Source organism: Desmodus rotundus, chromosome 3 (genome assembly GCF_022682495.2).
Source record: "Desmodus rotundus isolate HL8 chromosome 3, HLdesRot8A.1, whole genome shotgun sequence".
NCBI classification, from domain to species: Eukaryota; Metazoa; Chordata; class Mammalia; order Chiroptera; family Phyllostomidae; genus Desmodus; species Desmodus rotundus.
Window position 1 is genome coordinate 142,474,965 of NC_071389.1, and position 14,938 is coordinate 142,489,902.

The window sequence follows — 14,938 nt, forward strand, 5'->3', positions numbered from 1 at the left end:
GAAGACAAGGCACAATGAATGCACTTCTGAGTGGGGTGAAACTAGAAGACTAGCTCCCAGTTGTGGCTGTGATTCTGAAGGACGCATCAATTTTTGACATTTCAGTTGAGATTGCTTATTCCTACTGATAGTTCCTTTTTTAATTCCAAACAACATAATCTTATTTTTAGTACAGACCACAAGTGTTTATTACTTTAAAAAATAACAGAAAAACAAAATCAGGATTATTCTAATTTTTATTCATAACTAATAAAGATATTATATTTTTAACAAAATATTTTGAGGAAAAGATCTATTATATCTAAGAAGAGACAGTCTGCTTGACACAGTGTAATGAGGTCTACAGCTATGTATGTAGTACTTGGTAATTTTTCAAAAAATTGAAGACAAACTTTAAAAGATGTTATGAGATTTTTACGTCTTCCCTATCCTCTTAACTACCTTTTCATTTCCTTGAAAACAGCCCTTTTTCCACACATACTTTTATTTTCAATTATTTCTTCTGTTCTTAGAACTATAATCTTTTCTATATTGAGTTAAATCACTACATGTACGCCATTAATCTTTTTCTTTTGGAAAAATATCACAATACTGGGGGAGAAAAACACTACAGAAACTAGAGATGCCACTTATTTCGGCCCTGGTCAGTGGGGCTCAGTTGCTTGGGCATTATCCCATCAACTGAAAGGTCACTGGTTCAATTCTGGGTCAGCGCATATGCCTGAGTTGCAGGTGGGTCTCCTGGGGCACGTACAAGAGGCACCCAATCGGTGTTTCTCTCTCACATCCACGTTTCTTGCCATCCATCTCCTTCTCCCTCCCTCTAAAATAAAAGAATAAAATTCACAAAAAATAAAAAATATAAAGCTAATTTCACTTGACTAGTCACCCAGAACACTAGGTTAGTACACTGGTATCACCAGGTATTTATTGACTTAAGATGCTTTAAACAAGAGTGCATTTTTGAGGGTAAAATATTGAAGTCAATTGTTTGATTTCCATGTTACTGTCTGGATGTGAAAGAAAACCTCAGCGGAAGTTGGAGTGGGCGAGGCCTGGAGAGGGCTCGCACGCCCTGCTACTGTCTATTACCTCAGACAGCAAGAGACTAACCCTGCTGTCCAAGCAGGAAGAAGGGAGGTTTTCAATTATTTCTTTATTTCTCGCGGAGACCCCGCCACAAGCCCAGCCAACAGGAAATGCCACAGCTCAGCCAATGAGAAGCCATCGTCACCCTGAACTCTTTATTACCCTCACATAAACTTTCATTTTTCTTTTGCCGATGACTCCCTTGCCCCACTCTCCTTTCTTAAAGGCCTTCCATTTTGTGTAACTCCTCAGAGTATTTCTCCGCTTGCTACATGAGATGCTGCCCAACTCACGAATTAATAAAGCCAATTACATATTAATTGAATTTTGATTTGTAACCTGGGAAATAAAACCGCAAGTCTTAACCAATACTAATGTGGAAGAGAATTGTTTTTACCAATCATTTTATAAAAATATAACCACCACTGCAAAGGTTTGTTTATTGGTGTTCTTTTCTACAGGCACCGAAATTTAAAAACATCTGTGAATATATTAACCAATTACATAATTTAAGTAGAATTTTATCTAATGTTCAATGATATAATCATTTAAACCATATAATTAAAGCCAAATTGAAATTTAAAATCAAGATGAATTAAATACCCTTTCATCCCATATGGAAACAGAAGGTATTTGACAGGGATAACTGCTTATATAAGTCATTCAACCTATGCATTTACTTGTATAATGTGTGTATGTGACATTTAAAATTCCTTACCGTAATAATGTATCAATTTGAGATTTCAAATAAACCCCTAATTTATTTCAGTTTTCCAATGTTCTTAACAGTCATATTTACTGACTCATATTTAGGACACGGAATCTTTATCACGGACACGCGGGTTGTATATAATCACACTTCAATAATCTGATACACAGGAAACCAAAAGCCCAACACATCCTTGTTGGATGAAATAATTTCTTGCTGAGTGTAATCAGTTAGTCTAGAACTCTGAGTAGTTTTTTTCAGAGAATGTCCCCTTTGGATTTGTGCAGCGTAAGTTTATGAAAGAACTTTTACTACACTTGGAATTGGTGGGTTTAGAAGAGACACAAAATTGTCCCTACATCAACAGTCTGAGACTCATTTACTATCATCGCCATGTTCTTCCTTTCAAAGGTAACTTTCTCAAACTACTGTACACAGGAAAATACACATTCTTTACATTAAAACTGAGAAATTTATTGGTATTTGTTCAAGTAGTAAGCAGAACTAAAGAAGAAATATACAGCTTAAAACAGTTGAAATGATCCTAATTTTTTTGACAATTTAAAATTCATGGGCAAGATAAAAATGAATAGTTTTTAATAGTGAAATCACTTAGAATTATGCTAAATAATTTATCTGAAAGTAAAAAGATATGAAGATAACCGGGACCTGGGCACCCTGCAAAATAAAATAACGCCACTTTCCTTCTCAAAAAAATTGTGCCTCTTGTGGAAACAGTGGTTCGGTTCCCCACTCCGGCCACGGAAGCTGCCTCTCCATTCTACCATCACAGAAGTGTCGGCCATCAGGCTTCCGGTTTGTAAGGGTGCCCATTTTGGTTCCGTTCACAAATGCTTCCAGTAGGCAGCCAGACATGTGGCTTAGCCTTACGCAGAAGAGTGGACGATCAATGCCCCACACAGCAGTCATGGCTTTCTTCTAGTGCTCACTGAGGTCAAATGTCCTCATAGAATTATAAATGTTAAAAGGTAAAATTACATCTTAACAGCAGCCAAAAATTTATATATATTTTTACGTATTTACAATATTGTACATATTTACATGACCACATCAATACTGAATTGTAGAAACAAGACACAACCTGTAGAAGCATTCATTTAATGCTTCAGCATTATTTTCTTGTGCAAACCGAAACTTTTCTCAAACTTCTTAGAAAGCTAAAGACAGTCAACATTGCGAAGGCCACCATCCATGGTTAAAGAGCCAAACCTAAAAACAGAAGAAAAAAGGCAATCTCAAAAGATTCCAGTTATTTGGTCCCTAACATTTTAACAAAGACTATAGACTTTTCAGAGGAATAAACTGTTATTTTTAAATAGTTTAAGCAACTATGATCTCCTCTATTTCTTACTGGAAAACAGTGGTATTATATAATAAATATGTGGAAAAATACAATTCAGTGGCTTAGACTTCCTAAGAGAAAATGGAGAGTGATGTAATCCAGAACGTGTTAGGAAGAACTGGATGATTCCTTTTTGGCGGGGTGGGATTTATAGGCAAAGATGTGGAACTAAGAGTAAGAGGAACATACTAAAGGGACAGTATGGAATGGACCCTTGCTGGAACGGACTGCTGTTTGGCTCTGTGCTGCTGAAGCGAGCACAGACTGTCATTTTGGAGAGTAGTGGGAAATGAAGTTGGGTGAAGAGGCTGGGGACAGACTATTATATTCTTTGAATTCAAGTGTAAATTTAGAATTGCCTTTGAGATAACAGGAATTGAGACATTTTTGAGCCAAGGGAGTGGCATGATCAGACCAGTATTTGGGAAGATGATTTTGACTGAAACACCCACGACAGAGGCAAGAGCCTGGGGTTAGGGAGATCGGTGGTGTCAGAACCAGTCACTCGTGAGGGGGACAGGAGAGCTGAATGAGCTGTTGAGGTGAATACGGAAACACCTGGAGAAATACTTGGTGAAAACTTGGAGAAAAGGAGTAAAGAAGACTAAATGTCTAAAATAATGTACGTACAAAGGACTAGAAGAAAGGTCATTGCACGGAGGAGGATAATAAAATCAGAGGGAAAGTTCAGTCGGGAAGGGTGATATTAAGCGATTTCTGAAGTGACAGTGAGGTGAAGCCGCCATTCACGCGGAGACGGCGCACAAGGCCTGGCTTCTGCTGCGGGCTCTGGCCCAAGCCCTTAAGCAGTCACTTCAGTTGTGGTGATGGCGTGTTGTACCATCTGTATGATGTCAGATGGATCCACAGGTAAAACTTAGGAAGAACCTACCTACTGGACACAGTTTGGGAAGAGGGGACTTTATTTCATAAGGCCTAAGTGGTTCAGGATAAAAGTCTGCTCAAGCACATTTTAATAGTCTTCTCTGTTTGCTGACCTTTAATCTTACAAGATAAATTTAGGATTTAGCTGAAGTTGTGAACAAATTATAAACTGAATGCTATAAAAAGATAGATTATTACTAATGTAGTTGCCAAAAACCAATAGGAGAAGAGATTTTAAAACCTAATAGGCAAGACATAGAAAAAAACCCCCAAATGAACATATAAAAACATGCTTGACATAATTATTAACCAAAAAATGCAAATTAAAACAAGAACAATATCAGTTTTTACTAAACAAATTGGCAAACATTAAAAAAATTGGTAACATTGTTAACAAAAGCAGTCTTCGAGACTACGACATACACGCGTTATAAAGACCAAATAAACAATGCCTATAGCATGTGAATGTGCGTGCCGACCGACCCGACCACTCCACATCTAGAGACTGATCCCTCAAAAGACTCTCACACAAGTGCATGAAGATACGCATCCAAGTGTGTTCACCAAAGCATGGTTTATAAGTATAAAAAGTTAGAATTAAATGCCCAATAGGGATGCATTAAATATGGTAGAGCCCACACACTGAAATAGGCAGCTGTTGAAAATGAAAAAAAAAAAAGAGCTGTGTGTATGGACTTGAAAAGGTACCTCTGATATTATAGCCTTAAGTGAAAAAATAAGACTAAACCAGTGTGAACAGAATGATTCCATTCTTATAAAACACGCACGTACAACAAACGATTAATAGTGATTACTTTGGTGAGGATGGGGCGGCATGAGAAAGGGCAGGTAGAATCCTTAAAAAAATTCTTTAGCAATTCATTAAATTAAAAAAATCAGTAATACTACAGAAGTGTCTCATAACTTTCTACACACAGCTCAAAAACCATGTGATTTTCTGACAGTGGGGAAAAGATTTTAGGAGGAGAGGGGAGGCTGGGTTCTAGGTCCAACATGTCTTCTCAGGGTATGAACTTCAATGTTCATAGAATGTGAATGAAGACTGTTGTATAAGGCTGGAACGCATGTTAAGTGACATAATGCAGCGTGAAAGTGCACTGTGAGTGTATAAAACATCATAAATGTGAAATATTTTTATTAGGATTTTAGAGGTTAGAGAACCCACAGAGGAACACCTAAGGACTGGCAAGAGAAGGGATCTATTCTATTAGAAAACCAAGTACGATTTAATGTCTCTGAGGAACAGGGACGAGGGAACAGTCATCTCAAAGTGGCTTTATTGGCTCTGGACATCTTCCAGCTCTCTTTTCCCTGATCTTTGAGGACTCTGCAGATCAGCAGGCACCCACCTCCTGAAACAACGGCCGTTACGGACGGCGTGCACCGGCAAGGTTTGCAGAAAGCTCTGTAAGTTATCCAGCACCACACGGGGGGCTGGCATCTCGTAAGCAACTCTGATTCCAAAATTGAAAATTGTAATTCTAATGAGAAAATGCTATGAGAAATAACGTATAAGAGATTTTCATTTTCACAAACTGATTCAAGTAAGTAAGTAAATAATTCTATCAACCAGTGCTTCTATAAAATGGAATCAATCATGCTAGACCTGTCTTTAGCCAAACAACCCCAAACACATTAAAAGGCATCACTGAAGTAAAAACCTAAGGGCTCTGCCCTTCTATCCCTTTCTCACTGCCTCATCTGTTGATAAGGGAAGACAGAGAGATACAAATGTAGACACACACACACACACACACCTGACTGCATATAAAATCACAGGGCGGAATGATATCTGCATTAACTCACCTTTCTAAAATATGATTATTTTCAGCAAGTTCTTTAACCACCCCTTCCATTTCTTCTTTTAATTTCTTCATACTACACATACAAAATAAAGATAAATAAGCTTCTCTGCTCAAAAAGGTATGCAAATGTTTTAGAATTATGTTTTAGTTCTATAGCTTGAATTAAGCCACTAAATAACATTTGCAAACTGACTTACAACAAATATCAAAAGTTTCAATATGAGAAATCAAGATCACAAACTGAAACAAAACCAAATGGAAACATCATAGCTACCAAAGAATAAATTTCTTACCCAAGAGTCATTTCTACTAATGTGTTAGAACATGGATAAATTGAGGCCATGGTATGTTTGATGCCACTGGAGGCTGCAAACATTTTCTGAGGCAAAGTTTCCTGTAACTAGAACATGAAAAGATCCCCAAGTCAATCACAGAACAAGTACTTATTACAGATCTTAGATTAATGTTACAGGTTTTAATAACCCTTTACAGCTTTAAGTTTTAATTTCAAAACCATCAATGATACAATACTTAAATCAACATTCTTTTTAAAAAATCTTTTCTTACAGATGAAAAATGAACAGTCTATCAGATGTTTTTTTAATTGCAGAACATCTAAGTTCTTGCCCTGACCAGTGTGGCTCAGCTGGGTTGGGTGTTGTCCCACAAAGCAAAAGGTGGCCAGTTCGATTCCTGGTCAGGGCACATACCCGGGTTGTGTGCTCGGTCCCCAGACAGGGAGTGTGCGAGAGGAAACTGACGGATGTTTCTCTCTCTCATCAATGTTTCTCTTCTTCTCTTTCTCCCTCCCTCCCCTTCTCTCCAAAAAATAAAGAAATAAAATCTTAAAAAATTAAAATCTGCCCTGCCTGGTGTGGCTCAGTGGATTGAGCGCTGGTCTGTGAACCAAAGGGTCACTGGTTCAATTCTCAGCTTAGGGTACATGCCGGGGTTGCAGGCCGGGTCCCCAGTAAGGGGTGCACGTGAGGCAACCACACATTGATGTTTCTCTCCCTCTCTCCCACCCTTCCCCTCTGTCTAAAAACGAACGAATAAAATCTTGTAAAACAAAAATTAAAATCTAAGTTCTTAAAACTTGGCCCAAAATATATACCACAAATGGGTAAGGAGAGCCGATCCATGCGTATGATGCTCTATCTCTGCCTTCACAGCCATAGCCACACATAAACTGCAAAGATTTTTATTTCAATTTCTCCTAACAGGAAAGAACGGTTTTATTTTCTAGATACTTTGATGGCCGTACCTCATTAGTATAGTCTTGATACTTTGATATTTCTTCTCCAATATCAAAACACTGATTAGTTAGGGATAATAACTGTTTCCTAAGATGAAGCATCTTTCTGAAAACCAAAAGGAATCAATTAATAAGCAATCTAATGGAATATTACTCTTACTTCAAATATACAATATCCATTAAAATGTGTACAAACTACTAATTATGTTCCAAACAATTTACCTACCTCATCCACTCTTCCGATTTATCCAAAAATGTCTCGTACTTTTTAACGCACTCATCTGTAAAGTGGGTCATGGCTTTCGTTGCATGGTAATACAGCTTTTGCCTGCAATCCAGGAGTAATCAGAGGCTTAAACCAGTATCACTGTTTCTATTTACAGTATTAAAAATTTTTCAAGTATATACAAGTTGTTTTCTGTAATGACTACTGTGACTTTAGAATACTTATGAAATGTCAAAAGTTTCTAAGATAGACACCGTAGCGGCAAAAGGAGAATGAGAATGGAGAAGAGTCAAAAAATACTTATTGATGACACTAAGGTTAAGGAGGTGGTTAAGTCTGTCCTTGCCTGTATTCTCTTACTGTCTATCGTTCTGCAATAGAGCACGTGAGGCGGAAGAAGCCTGCCCCCCTCGTCCTCCCATCCCAGTAGCCTCTCAACCAGGGGCTGGATAAAGTGGGCCTCAAATACGTGCACACAGAGTAATAACTGTGTAAAGCCAAGATTAAAATGTATTTTTAATTGTAATTAATTTAAACTTTAAGAAGAATCACATTAACAATCAAAAATAATTATTAAACATAATCTGGACACTTACTTATCAAATTTGTGGATTTGTTCTTCATTATAAGCTAGTCCTGAAAGTAAAAAAATATATTACTTTTGTAAATGTACAACCATAAAATCACAGATAGTTCTCTTTTCTTTTGAGATTACTTAAAAAAGTCTTAAAGCAGGGGTTAGATATAGCTCACTAACGCTTTTATTTGGTCTGTACAGTGTTAACATTAACCAGAAACATTAACTGCCAACATTTAGAATCAAGTTATTTACATTAAACAGAAACATTAACTGCCAACATTTAAAATCAAACTATTTCCAATAAAGCTTGTTTTTTTGTTTGTTTTTCTTGAGCTGCAGAAAGATTGGGCAACAAATCAAGTAAATTGGAATGTTGGCTCTCCGCTTTCGATGCGGGTCCCTCCTCTGCAGCTCTCCTCAGTCTCCACTGGCCCATGTCACTCCTGTTACATGCCTGGCCTCTACAGGTTGTGGAGTTCATGACCCCGGATTTAAAATATTCAAAAGGTTGGTTTCAAAAATAACTTTAAGTACATTTCATCTCTTTCCTGACAGAATCAAATCTCTGAAAAACAACTTAAGAAGCAACTCTTACATATATACTGAATTAATGCAAGTGAATTACAACTAGTAGGGTTGACTCATTAGATTAACAAATGGCAAATTTTACTTACTACGTTCTGCTTTGTCTTTTTTGAACTGATAGTAAATCTCTGTGATGCAATTTAACAGGACTTGTAGCTTTTCCACACTATATAAGGAAGAAAAGCTCAAATAAATTAACTGAGTCGATGTGAAAAAGGACATTTAACAATAGAGCAGAAACTACCAATGAAGTTATAACCTACTGTCTGTCTCTTGGATGAGTGCCTTCTTGATGGGCCCATGTCTCCGACAGCAGTCCGCCCGGAGATAATTTGCTTTCGATATCCTGCAGGCTGGTTTCTATTGTTCCCTGAGAACTGGAGAGCTAAATAAAACCAGTGAGTTCAGATCCAGATTACCGAAGTCACAGTGTCAATGGAGTCTAAAGTCTGAATCCTATTTCTTTTACAGGTTACTTTAATTCAAAGTCAGAATAATTATTTTTATCTTTAAATGCAATGACAGTTTCTTAGGTTGATTTCCACCATGAGTATGGCATGATAATATGAGACTAACTAGTATTAATACATTTTAAAAACATTCTTCACATTAAATATCCTTTTAAAAAAACATACAAAATATTTTTTATCAAGCTTCTATTTTATTCAATTAAGCTTCTGTTTTTTTTATCTGTAAAACTGTTAATACGCTATCTCAGAGAGTTGTAAAAAATCAAGTAGGAGAACTGGCATAGTCCCAAGGATAAAATGCAGGTAGCCAGGACTGCGCTGTATATGTCAGAAGGCCAAAAAAAAGTAAGTCCTGTTAAAAGCAGAAAAGGAAAACATCCTTTTCATTTTAAGCTTAGCAAATGTATCATTTATTTGCCACAGAACGAAGCATTTGTAAACCTTTTTAAAAAAGGATAAAGGTTAGACTTAAAAGAATAAAGGTATCAAAATATTTTAGGGGTTCTGACACATACTATTGCTTTTCAGATACAGTCTTAAGTGGGGGTTTACATTGCCACGAGCAACAAATGTGCCTTGTTTACTATACTCTTGCCAGCACTGTACCAGCAGCCTCAGCCTCACATGGGAGCTAGTTACAAATGCACACTTTGGGGCCCCATCTGTTGAATCAGAAACTCTGATTAATCCTTGCTAACTGGAAAGACAAAAATAGCACTTTACTGTTATTATAACAAATTTTCTTTTTTTTTTTTAATCCTCGCCCGGGACATTTTTTCATTGCTTTTAGAGAAAAAAGAAGGGAGAGAGGAAGGGAGAAAGGGAGAGAAACATTAATGTGAGAGAGAAACATCAATTAGTTGCCTCTTGTATGCACCCAGACTGGGGACTCTCTGTACACGGACTGGATGGGCATGGAACCTGCAACCTAGGTATGTGCCCTGACCAGGAAATGATCCCACAACCTTTTGGTTATGGGACAATGTCACAACGAACTGAGCCACACTGGCCAGGGCACATTTAATAATATACATAAAAAGAGAAGACTAAAAACAGTGGTTGTCAAACTTTAGCAGCATCGCAACCTTCTGGAGGGTTTGGTAAAACATGTATTGCTGGGGCTTCCAGTCAAGATGGCGGCGTAGGCAAACACAGTACTTGCATCCTCCCACAACCATATCAAACTTACAACTAAACTACAGAACAACCATCTTTCAGAGCCGTCTGAAATCTAACTGAAGTACTACAACTAAAAATATAAAGAAGAAGCCACATCAAGACTGGTTAGAGGCGCGGAGGTGCGCAACAGGCTGGTCCCAAAGCCACGTGTGGCAGATAAAGGAAGGAGGTGGTATAGATAAGTTCTGGCCAAGATGGAGGCATAGGTAGAAACCCTTCGCTTCCTCGCACAACCAAAAGAAGGATAACAACCAATCTAAAAATCAATAAACAACCAGAAGTGTCAGAAAATCAAACTGCATGGAACTCTGACAACCAATAAATTAAAGAAAAAGTCAACCAGAACAACCAGACTGGTAAGCGGTGAGGTGGCGGACTGCATAGGCAGGGCTCGCTGAAGGCGAAACTGAGACTCAGAGTTGACGGCAGACTTTGGGCAGTTGCCATGGTGGGAAAAAAACTCCCAGTCTCATGCCAGAGTTGAAAAGTGGGCTAGAGACGAGCAGGCAGGCGAGCTGCATTGTTCCCTCTCTGGCCCCTCCCACACAGGCAGTGTCACAGAGCAGCATAGAGGTTTGCCTCCCCACCCACCCCTGTGAATAGCTAAGGCCCCGCCCCCTTACAACCTATCAGCTGCACAGAGACAAAGAAACATGGCCCAAATGAAAGAACAGAGCAAAGCTTCAGAAAGAGAGCTAGGCAATGAGGACATAGTCCTGGTAATCAAAATGCTTACAGATCTGATTGAGCTTGGTCGAAAAATGAACAAATGAAACATACCCAAAATGAAATAAAGCCAAATAGTCAGGGAACCAACAGTGACGGGCAGGAAACCAGGACTCAAAGCAACAATTTGGAACAAAAAGAGGAAATTAACACCCAACCAGAACAGAATGAAGAAACAAGAGTTCAAAAAAGTGAAGAGAGGCTTAGGAACCTCTGGGACAGCCTGAAATGTTCCAGTATCTGAATTATAGGGGTGCCAGAAGGAGAACAACAGCAAGAAATCGAACACTTATTTGAACAAATATCAAAGGAAAACTTCCCCAATCTGCTGTAGGAAATAGACTTCCAGGAAGTCCAGAGAGTCCCGAAAAAGTTGAATCCAAAAAGGAACACACCAAGGCACATCATCATTAAGTTACCCAAGATTAGAGATAAGAGAGAATCCTAAAAGCAGCAAGAGAAAAGGAGACAGTTACCTACAAAGGAGTTTCCGTAAGACTTTTAGCTGATTTCTCCAAAGAAACCTTGCAGGCAAAAATGCACTGGAAAGAAGTATTCCAAGTCATGAAAGGCAAGGACCTACATCCAAGATTACTCTATCCAGCAAAGCTTTCATTTAGAATGGAAGGGCAGATAAAGTGCTTCACAGATAAGGCCAAGTTAAAGGAGTTCATCATCACCAAGCCATTATTATATGAAATGTTAAAGGGACTTATCTAAGAAAAAGATAAAAAATATGAACAGTAAAATGACAACAAACTCACAACTATGAACAAATGAACCTAAAAAAAAAAAAGAAAAACGAAAACAAAAACTAAGCAAACTAGAACAGAAACAGAATCAGAAATGGACATCACATGGAGGGATTTCAGTGGGGAGGGGGAAGGGAGGAATAGTGGGGAAAGGTACAGGGAAGAAGCAGCATAAGTGGTAGGCATAAAATAGATGGGGAGAGGTCAAAAATGGTATAGGAAACAGAGAACTCAAAGAACTTATATGTACAACCCATGGACATGAACTAAGGGAGGGGAATGCTGGAGGGTTGGGGGGTGCAGGGCAGAGAGGGGGGGAAAGGGGGAAAATTGGGAAAACTGTAATAGCATAACTAATAAAATATACTTTTAAAAAACCAGGAAGGATATCTTGGCTGCAGAGGTTCCCCTTGAAGAGCGAGGGGTCCCACCCCTATATCAGGCCACCCAGCCCAAGATTCCAGTGCCAAGAGAAGCTCCCACAACTTCTGGCTGTAAAATCCAATGTGGATTGTGAATGAGTGAGAAAGAGGGCTCTTGGAGTCCAGGTAGTTCCTCTTAAAGGGCCCATGCATGGATGTACTAAGACTCAGTTTGTGAGCTCCAGAGCGGGGAAAGCAGCTGGAAATGCACCAGGGACAGATGGGGAGAAATTAAATTGTCTTGCATCAAGATGATAGCTGGAGGGGAACCTTTTTCCCAGGCAGAAGTGCTGGCAGAAGCCATTATTTCTTTTCTGAGCCCTCTCCTCACAGAGTTGGTAGGCAGGTGCCATATCTGAGTTTCCACCAACCTGGCTCACATGATTTGCCGGACACTGGAGATTCCGAGTTGCCCTACCCAACTTGCAGGCCCACCAAGCTGTTTCTAGAGGCTTTTCCACTCAAACAGCCTGTCTTGGCTTATGCTTCAGGAACAGAATCAGAGAAATGGACATGGAGGGATTTCAGTGGGAAGGGGGAAGGGAGGAATAGGGGCGACTTTCCTAAAACCTCTCAAACAAGCAGCAGCCAGCCTTGGTTCACAGCTTGGTCTCTCCTGGCAACTCTAAGCCCAGCACAAGTAGCAGCCATCTGCAGATGGCTCTGTAGCTCATGATGGCTTGCCCTGAGCAGAACACAGGTGGCAGCTGATCTTGGCCTGCACCTCCTGGGAGGCCGCAGAGCCAGCGCACATGTTGGACAGCTTCAGACCACATCGAAGCACCACCCAACCACTTTCAGAAGTGACTTACTCAAGGGGCAGACTCAGTAGGCACCAAAGTCCTGCTGAAGTAAGTCCTGCTCTGTGGAGTAGGCCACTGTACAGCTCATCTTCCACAGTGGTCACGGCCAGTGCTGGCAGCCAACTGGCCTAAGGATAAATACCTCCCACTGAGGTGCCAGCAGCAATCAAGGTTCAACTACAACAGGAGGGTGAACACAGCCCATGTGGTGGGGAGTTTCAGGTCAACTGCCCAGCTAGAGTGAACAGGAGGCTGTGCCACTGGACCCTACAGGACACCTACTACAGAGGCCAGTCTATCAAGCCTAGGAGATGTACTCACTCTGCCTAACACATAGAAACAAACACAGGGAAGCTGCCAAAATGAGGAGACAAAGAAAAATGGCCCAAATGAAAGAACAGAACAAAACTCCAGAAGAAGAACTAAAACAAAATGGAGATAAGCAATCTATCAGATGAAGAGTTCAAAACACTGATTATAAGGATGCTCAATGAACTTAGGGGAAGAGTAGGTGAACTTAGGGAGAACTTCAACAAAGAGATATAAACATAAAAATGGAACTACAAAACATAAAGAACCAATCAGAAACGAAGAATACATTACTGAGAATCAACAGTGGAGTAGATGAAGCAGAAGATAAAATCAGAGATTTGGAAAATAAGGAAGCAGAAAACACCTCCAATCAGGACAGAGTAAAGAAAAAGGAATAAAAAAAGAAATGAGGATAGTATAAGGAGCCTTTGGGATAACTTCAAGCATACCAACATTTGCATCATGGGGATGCCAAGAGGAGAGAGCGAGCAGGAATTGAAAACCTAGGTAAAGAAAATGACAGAAAACTTCCATAACCTGGTGAAGAAAATAGACATGTAAGTCCAGGAAGCACAGAGTCCCAAACAAGATGGACGTAAAGAGGACAAGACCAAGACACATCATAATTAAAATGCCAAAGTTAAAGATAAAGAGAGAATCTTAAAAGCATCCAGAGAAAAGCAGTTACCTACCAAGGAGTTCCCATAAGACTGTCAGCTGATTTCTCAACAGCTACATTGCAGGCCAGAAGGGATGGGCAAGAAATATTCAAAGTGATGAAAAGCAAGGACCTACAACCAAGATTACTTTACCCAGCAAAGCTATCGTTTAGAATTGAAGGACATATAAAGAGCTTCCCAGATGATAAAAAACTAAAGGAGTCCAGTGTATATGGAATGGTAAAGGATCTTCCTTAAGAAAAAGAAGAAAAAAAAAAGAAAAAAATATCAGTAATAAAATGGTAATAAATACATATCAACAACTGAATTTAAAAAACAAAATAAATGGCCCTGGCTGGTGTGGCTCAGTGGACTGAGTGCCAGTGTGAAGCAAAAGGTCTCTGGTTCAATTCCCAGTCAGGGCACATGCCTGGGTTGTGGGCCAAGACCCCAGTGCAGGGCACGCAAGAGATAACCACACATTGATATTTCTCTCCCTTTCTTTCTCCCTCCCCTCCCATTTAAAAATAAGTAAAATCTTTTACAAAATTAAAAATAAAGAACAAAATAAATGAACAAACAAAACAGAAACAGACTCACAGATACAATGAACATTTTGATGGTTGCCAGATGGGAAGGGGTTTGGGTGGATGGATGAAAAAGGTGAAGGGACTAAGAAGTACAAATTGGGCCCTGATTGGTGTGACTCAGTGGATCGCACACTGTCTTGCAAACCAAAAGGTCCCTGATTTGATTTCCTGTCAGGGCACATGCCTGGGTTGTGAGCCAGGTCCCCAGTTGGGGGCATATGGGAGGCAACTGATCCATGTTTCTCTTGTAGGTTGTTGTTTCTCTCCCTCTCTTTTTCCCACCCTTCCAGTCTCTCTAAAAATAAGTAAGTAAAATTTCAACAACAAACTGCAAAGTACAAACTGGTACTTACAGAATAGTCATAGGGATGTAAAGTACAACACAGGGAATACAGTGATTAATATTGTAATAATGATGTATGGTGCTAGATTGGTATGAGATGTATTAGAATGATCACTTAAGCAAGTTACATAACGTCTAATCACAGGGGTGTATACCTGAAATTA

The 14,938-nt window shown here is 39.4% G+C and overlaps 1 protein-coding gene across 4 annotated transcripts in view; it reads right to left on the reverse strand.

Moving 5' to 3' along the window:
- Window positions 1-2,256: 2,256 nt before the first annotated feature.
- The window catches only part of TBK1 (TANK binding kinase 1), a 51,341-nt gene continuing 38,659 nt past the window's right edge, over window positions 2,257-14,938 (reverse strand). For all 4 annotated transcript variants that reach the window (XM_045184675.2, XM_024576255.3, XM_045184674.3 and 1 more), the window contains 8 exons: window positions 8,782-8,903; window positions 8,608-8,684; window positions 7,950-7,989; window positions 7,354-7,455; window positions 7,137-7,233; window positions 6,166-6,272; window positions 5,874-5,945; window positions 2,257-3,028 (listed from right to left, as the gene is read on the reverse strand). In XM_045184675.2, coding sequence (XP_045040610.2) covers window positions 2,977-3,028; window positions 5,874-5,945; window positions 6,166-6,272; window positions 7,137-7,233; window positions 7,354-7,455; window positions 7,950-7,989; window positions 8,608-8,684; window positions 8,782-8,903 — 669 coding nt within the window. In that variant the 3' untranslated portion in view covers window positions 2,257-2,976. The remainder of the gene's footprint in view (window positions 3,029-5,873; window positions 5,946-6,165; window positions 6,273-7,136; window positions 7,234-7,353; window positions 7,456-7,949; window positions 7,990-8,607; window positions 8,685-8,781; window positions 8,904-14,938) is intronic.